This window comes from Trichomycterus rosablanca, chromosome 19 (genome assembly GCF_030014385.1).
Source record: "Trichomycterus rosablanca isolate fTriRos1 chromosome 19, fTriRos1.hap1, whole genome shotgun sequence".
Taxonomy (NCBI): Eukaryota; Metazoa; Chordata; class Actinopteri; order Siluriformes; family Trichomycteridae; genus Trichomycterus; species Trichomycterus rosablanca.
Window position 1 is genome coordinate 1,975,001 of NC_086006.1, and position 7,500 is coordinate 1,982,500.

Below are 7,500 nucleotides of genomic sequence, written 5' to 3' on the forward strand. Positions count from 1 at the left end.
AATGCAAACTATTATTTAATGACAGTGTTGTTTCTATTATATTGTTCTTGAATATTATTATTATTAGTGTGGACATTACTGCGATGCCCTGTGTGTGTGTGTGTGTGTGTGTGTGTGTGTGTGTGTGGACCAAGAATCCCGTCCAATGTAACACATTTACAAAAGAATCTCATAGATAATAGTTTAGGGATGAAAACAGACAGAAAGGGGATGAATAGATAAATATCTACATTTATTTGTATTTACATGTAGAGGTGTTTAGATTTAGTTTTAGGTAAAGCATCTATATATCTATAAAATAAAGCTGTGGGTAGGCTAAAAGTTGCATATAAGGAAAGCAAATGAGCATTTTATTATGAGCAACACACACATTGAGGTGAATAGAGGCAGAGTTTCTGTATTACAATGCTTTATATGTGTAAATAAATCGATTAATGTCGACTAAATATGCATCCTGAATCTTATCAAAGCCTATACAGATGCTAACACCAAATTAAACGGCTATTACACACACACACACACACACACACACACACACACACACACACACACACACACACACACACACACACACATTTGTTTCCATTTGTACTAATTGCACAGCACCGATAACTCTGTTGGAGATCTGCAGCTGCGCAGTGGGCGATCCTGCTCTGCGTCTGCGCAAATCCGATTCGCCCACAGCATTCGAAGTCTCCCAAACCCCGCCCCCGCGCCTCGCAGAAGCCACGCCCACACATCCGCATCACTATAAAAGGCAGGAGCAGCTCCTCCAGGTTCATCGTTTGACAGACGTTGTGAGATCCTGATCTTCTGCAGCACATCAACTCAGGAGGAATCCAAGCAAAACAAATCAGGAGTTTCTTCTTCTTCTTGTTCAAGGCTTTACGTCTACTTCTAAGTCAAGATGAAAGTGGTTGGATCTACCTGTGCGCTTAGCAAGGTGGGCGGCGAGGACATGGTGCGCTGCCTGTCTGACCAGAGCCTGACCATCACCAAGTGCAAAATTCCACTGCTGGACGAGCACATGAGCGTCTTCCTGCAGGACATGAACAGCTGCTACAGCAAGCTCAAGGAGCTGGTGCCTACACTGCCCACCAACAAGAAGGCCAGCAAGGTGGAGATCCTGCAGCACGTCATCGACTACATCTGGGACCTTCAGGTGGAGCTGGACTCGCCGTGCATGGGCCTCCAGCAGCAGGGCACGGCGGGTGCACGGACACCCCTCACCGCCCTTAACGCTGAGCTCAGCAGCATCTCGGTGGAGGTAAGCTGGTGCATCATTTCGTTTTTAACCCACTGAACCCACTGCATGCACAGGTACAAGTTGTCCAGCCTTAACACATCAGATGTTTGCAACATGTGGAGAACTTATACCATGAATGCAGTTGGTCTACAGAACCAAAACACAGAACCTCTTCTCTTGGTTTATCAAATTCTGTAAACCTACCAAACACTAATGTATGTTTCCTTCTTTCTCTCCTCAGAATGGCTGCTCGGAGGACAGAATCCTGTGCCGCTGAACGCTACACTGGAGCTCAGTACTCATCAATACTGCTGTCATGCTTGCAGTTTCCCACCCAGAGATGCACACAAGATGCAACCGACTGCCAGCCAGATTGTGGACTGTTTCTTGTTTCCGCCAGTTCGGCCAAGTCTGCGAGTAGAACTCCTTGGAGTGTGTGCATGGTTCCACCAGGCGACCTCGGAGTCGTAGTATTGTTTTGTTTTTAGATACCATCGAAAAGACTGTCTGTGATTTTGAACACGCTTCGAGCATTCCTTTTCCATTTTGTATTTTTGTATGATATAGAGACGCATATATTTTGTATAAACGAAAGAACTTCTCAGATTTCTGAGCTATATTTGTATTGTATATTACAATGCCCTTATGTCATCGCTGATGTATTATTACTGTGTACTATCGAAATTGTGTTTTATGAATACAGATAGTATTTCGGAAACTAACTGTGGTCTGTGTGGTGTTGATTCCCTTTTACCGAATATTACAGTCCTTTTCAGTCTTCATATCGACACTGTTTACAGTCGATTCTTGACATATTCATAGACTAATCTTAAAAAATAGTCCAGACATAGTGCACAGTATGCATAAGATTGTCCTTCAGTCAGATTAGTCAGATTAATGCAACCAACAACATCATTTCAAATGTACTCACAAAGACTGAAGTTTTCGTCACATTCTAAAAGTTCAGGAGAAAATCTGGCCTCGTGTGCGACAGCATAAATATTTAAGGTTTTTAATGCAGATTTAAAGGAAAGGTTGTTATGCATCAATGTGCTCAGCTTAAGCGTTCTCTAAAAGCAAGTGTTTCCTTTTATCTTCTGTTAATCTTTCACTTAAGAAAGTGTGTAAGTAATTACCACAGACGATCTCCAACAAACGCTCTGTGTTTCATTAACGGGCGGTTAATTCATCCGGACTAATTCAATCTAGTCTTAAAAGACTTGGCTTAATCCGTGTCTCTAAAGTAATTCTGAATAATGGTAAAAAATTTAATTAAAAAACGTTCTTTTGCTGTTAACTAAATACAGATCCGTTCCTCCCGACTGTTTTTCTTCAGGCCCCAAATTTGTTTAGTGTCTTAAAGTCATGACCCAACCCAAATTCACCAAATTACGTTAGGATTAACCCTGAATTAACTCTGTGGTGCAGACAGTACACTGTAATAGTGCTTGTTTTTAAACAAAAAGTGGATGTTTCCATAATCGTCTGTAGGTCCAGGGGACCTAAGTTCAACCTCAACCTCATCCGTCTTGGAACTCAGGTTTCCCTCATGTCTTTAAGTGTGAGTAAGTAAATGTGCTGGTGTGTGTCCCCATGTTATGAATACATGAGTGTATTCACGCCTGGGCCACGTGTTTCGAAGTCCAATAGGACTGATGATTAAGTTCTTGTGATGCTGTGAATTCACTGAAATATCTAACAACAATTAAAACTCAACGTTCATGGATCATGTGGAAATAGATCTTTAGATTGGACTTCTTAAATGTGTATTAACCTGGAATTGCCAGTATTAATTAATTGTCACTTCATTGGCCATGAGCTGAACGTAATAGCACTCACCTCAAACAAGCATTACGTTCTGGGTGTATAAACTTTGTTAATAATCAATTTTATGATAAATATCCTGCCTAACATTCCCTATTATATACTTATATAGCAAACATGAGCTCAGGATTCATATACATCTGGTACAATGCATCTTCTATCAGCCTACATTGGGCTACACAGGGTTCCAGTTAGTACGTGTGTAAGCTTAGCAGTGTGTATGGGACTGAAAGAGAGCGAGACAGGGCGAGAGACATGCATTTAAAGCACAGCGAGGGAGTGCTTTCTGGTTTGGCTGGTGTCCTGGCCCATCTGCAGGATCTTGGCCGGTGGATTACACTGTTTGTTAATGTTTCAATCAGCTGTGTGCTGAGGAATGTGAAGCTATTTAAACCTGAACTTCCCCAGGTGCGCGTCGGCGCCGCTCAGTCTGGGCCCTCCTGCCCTTCCCTGCCCCTGGCACACAATGCACTCACACACACACATACACACACACACTCTCTCTCTCGCTCACACACACACACACTCGATCTCTTTCAGAGACAGAAAAAGAAGAGACTCCCACTAGAGGGAAGAAGAGAAACTTAACACTCAAACATAATACTCAGGGTTGCCAGATTTCTCCCTTATATCCATTTCCCCACTATAATACAAACCAGCACAAACTGTAACTACAATACAGCCCTAAAGGTTTGCTAACAAATGTATTAAATCACTTAAATAAAGAAAGTTATATGAAGTTATAAACAACAGTTAAGGGAAGGCTCTTTCCTGTTCCAGCATGACATGAAGAAAAGCTCGGTTTAAAAACAAAGAAACTCCAGAGTCCTGCACAGAGCCCTGACCCCAGCCACACGGAGCTCTGCAACGTATAAATGTTGTCACTGTTAACTGTATGTGCACAAATTCCAACAGACGCAGTTCAAAGTCTTGTGAGAAGCCTTGACAGTAGAGCTGAAAAGATCATCTATAGCAGCTGGGAAAATGGGATGTCCAAGAAGCTCACGGTCAGGTATCCGAATACTTTTGACCATATAGTGTACTTTAGCTTCTCGTGACCTTCAGATACTTATCTAATACTGCTAACAGGGCAGAATTGTGGTGCAGTAGGTACTGTGAGTCTCAGAAGGTACCAGGACATTGGCACACGGCCTGTGCAGGATCCGTCCTCGTGCCCCATCACAGATTTAACATGACAACTGAGGAGGATAAAGAAGGTTTTGCAGATGTCAAAATTGTCATGATAATTAAAATGTCTCCATTTTCGGTCTGGCGCTTGACAGGCACATTTGGCCGTGTCAGATTTGGTCAGATTGTAATTCTCTTACTCGACTCACCTGCAGTAGTGATTGATGTCTGTTCAGGACCACATCTGCATTAATGCACAATACGGACAAAACTGTGGGCACCTGTTGATTGTTTGTGGCTTGTCCATCCTCGGACCACTGTTGATGGGTACTCTTCACTTTCCTGCGAGCACCCCTTGCTGTTTTGGGAAGGATACTTGATGATTTGGCGCTTGTTAAAGTCACTCAGGGGTTTATGGTAATCACATCTTCTGCGTTCAATGGAATGAGTATTTGACATCAGCCCAACAGTTAATATATCCCTGACCATCAAATGGACAATAGTTAAGACACACGAACTGACTATTTTACTATATTACTGTATTTTTAAATGAATCGCTTAATGAGTTGCCAAAACTGAGAAAAGATGAAGCCATAACATATAAAAAGTTTAATAAAAATGAAACACTAATTAAGTACTAATGTTAAATTCACGTAATATTCATGGTCGGATAAAAATAGGATAGAAAATCGGTGTTGTAGCGCCACCACGTGGCTGTATGTGATATTCATACTGACTCGTTTCACTGAATCGATTCAGATTTGACTTGATTGATTCACCACAATATACAATAACAGTATTTCACGCTGTTATATAACAAATATGAATACTTTATCGTGGTTTTGTCTTTTGTTTTTTGACAATTAAAATATTTTGAATTATAATCCCAATTTTTATTGCTGAATGTGCAGTCATTTTATGTTATTTATTCAACAGATTTCCATTCCTGTAAAATAGTCTACACACTTATTATCGTGGTTGAACTAATATTAACCAATCAGAAGCTCTGTTGACAACACGTGACTGACAAGAAGGAGCTAGTTCGCGCCTTATTTTTGTCTCTACCCGTTTTCTGACTAAGTCCCGCCTTCTGCTTTTTAATTGGCTGCTTCTTCTGTCAATATTACATGTCATTTCTCTACTGGTTAACTCTACAGTTTCAAAAAAAGGGGGCGGAACTAGCTGTTTTGAGCCAATCAGAGCGCAGGAGACGATGTTGTCCAAATACGGGTGGGAAAACAACAAACATCGCACGACTGTCTGGTTCTGAAAGTTTTTATTTAAAATCATTTGAAGTTTGTATTTTGATAAACAGAGTTTATGTAGGAAGCGATTAGATATGTCTCAGAATAAGAGAGCGGCTTCTCAGAACAGGGTAAGATTCTCAATCTTTCTCCCTTCTGGCTCTTGTTAGCATTAGCTTCTGTTGCACATCATTGAATTTGAGCTGAAATGATTAATTGTTATTTTAATGTTAATAAACGGAGTATCAGACATTGTAGCTTATAAATAATTGTTATAAAGTAATTATGCTAAATGATTTGGGTGGCTGTGTTGTTATATATCGTACCAGACACTTGATAATGTATATTTATACTATAAGTATATGGACACCTTAACTAATGATTAAGTTCAGGTGTTTCAGACACATTCTGACGTGTATCAGTTATGTGAAATGATTTATATGCTTGCAAGGTCCACAAAGCCACGGTTTGATGTGATTAATGTGTAGGTACTTCAATGGCCTGCACAGAACCCTGATTTCACCCTTATGAAACGCCTTTGGGTTGAATTGGAATGTCGATTGTGAGCCAGGCCTTATTGCCTAACATTAGTATCTGACTTTCTTGAACTGAATAGGCACAAATTCCCACAGACATATTTTAAAATCTTGGGAAACGTGGAACAGTGCTGTTAAACACACACGAAATAGAAGCAGGACAGTCAGTGTGGTAAGTTGGTGATGGTGGGGCTTAAACTAGCGACCTTCAGAACACGACATATAGACACTAAATATAGATGTTTATAACAGTTAAACTTCATGTTTATTATTGTCGCATAGAGATCACAGGTGGTGCCGGATGAGGATGATGACGGAACCTTCACACAGCCCAGTTCGTCTCAGGTTCTGAGAGCCAAAGAGAACTTCTCAAATGTCCAGATCGAGCGTAAGGTAACGTCATACTGTTCAGATTCAAATCCACCATAAAAACAAAAAGAGACCGAGCCAGTTATGTCTGTGGACGCCCGACTGACCCATAGCACTGCTGAGATTCGAACCCTGGATTGCTGATTGACACTTCGCTTTGATATGTATTGTCGCATTGCTCAGCCCAAGCCAAACGAAGGCCGTGGTGGATGTATGTAATATTTCTAATCACTTTAACATCTGTATGTTTATTGTTTGCTTTTATTTTAGGTTGCTGAGGTGGTGCAGTTCATTTTAATAAAGGACCAGAAGAAAATCCCGATCCGCAGAACAGGTTTGTGTCATTTCACACTATATTTATACTATATATACAGAGGAACCTGGATTTAACGGACTAAAGAGGCGGGCACTGGTCTGTAAAATGCGATTGTCCGAAACATTGGGTTTTTTTTTTTCCCAGGGTGTGTGAACATATACGAAGACACATCACTAAGGTGCAAAAAAGTGCTAAACATGCACATTTGATCAACAGTACAATGCTCAATGTAAATAGATATGTAAATATGTCATGCAAAACCTGTAAATAAATATAAATATTAAAATTGGTGTACTGTACTACTGGGGAGAGACACCGCTTTCCACTTTCACTTACCATTTCCCTTGTCTTTCAAAGCCACAACTAAGCACTAGAACTTAAGCATAAGCATAAAAGGTGAGAACACAGCGAGCCTCCTGACAATATAAAGCCTAGCGCTCATGTAAACAGAGAGACGTGCGCCTTCTAGTGGACAATTTCTGAACTACTATCTCATGGGGCGTTCGGTTTTCCAGATTTGATCCGTTAAATCCGAAATCTGCTAAATGGAGGTCCGTTAAATCGAGGTTTATATATATATAGTGTGTGTGTGTGTGTGGTTGGCATCATGCCCATTTGACCTCAGGATTCCAGTTGAGGTGTTTAATATCCCAACAACACTGCTGCACCTGATGCACTCATAACAATACAGCACACACTGCCATCTCATTACCATTTCAGTATTATAGTAGTGCTGGGAATGGCCAACTCATAGTCTGGTCAGTGGTGGTCCCTTCTTATTAATAAAAGAGGTGTAGACAGGGGTCAATGTACAGAGCATCAATAGGCTACAGTCAG

The 7,500-nt window shown here is 40.9% G+C and overlaps 2 protein-coding genes across 2 annotated transcripts in view; both read left to right on the plus strand.

Annotated features, from left to right (window-relative positions):
* The first annotated feature begins 797 nt into the window (after nt 1-797).
* On the plus strand, nt 798-1,945 carry LOC134333453 (DNA-binding protein inhibitor ID-1-like). Its single transcript, XM_063015435.1, has 2 exons — nt 798-1,267; nt 1,488-1,945. The coding sequence occupies exons 1-2, from the start codon at nt 908-910 to the stop codon at nt 1,521-1,523; spliced, it is 396 nt and encodes a 131-aa protein (XP_062871505.1). The 5' UTR covers nt 798-907; the 3' UTR covers nt 1,524-1,945.
* Nucleotides 1,946-5,437: 3,492 nt separating this feature from the next.
* ndnl2 (necdin-like 2) overlaps nt 5,438-7,500 on the plus strand; it is a 7,317-nt gene continuing 5,254 nt past the window's right edge. The window contains exons 1-3 of the mRNA XM_063015432.1: nt 5,438-5,573; nt 6,261-6,371; nt 6,618-6,681. Of these exons, the coding sequence (XP_062871502.1) occupies nt 5,538-5,573; nt 6,261-6,371; nt 6,618-6,681 (211 nt within the window). The 5' untranslated portion in view covers nt 5,438-5,537. The remainder of the gene's footprint in view (nt 5,574-6,260; nt 6,372-6,617; nt 6,682-7,500) is intronic.

What these genes read in the sequence shown, in the direction of transcription:
- LOC134333453 (XM_063015435.1), top strand. Translation starts at nt 908, where the DNA reads ATGAAAGTGGTTGGATCTACCTGTGCGCTTAGCAAGGTGGGCGGCGAG. An exon ending in TCAGCAGCATCTCGGTGGAG is followed by an intron (nt 1,268 to 1,487) that starts GTAAGCTGGTGC and finishes TTCTCTCCTCAG; the next exon opens with AATGGCTGCTCGGAGGACAG.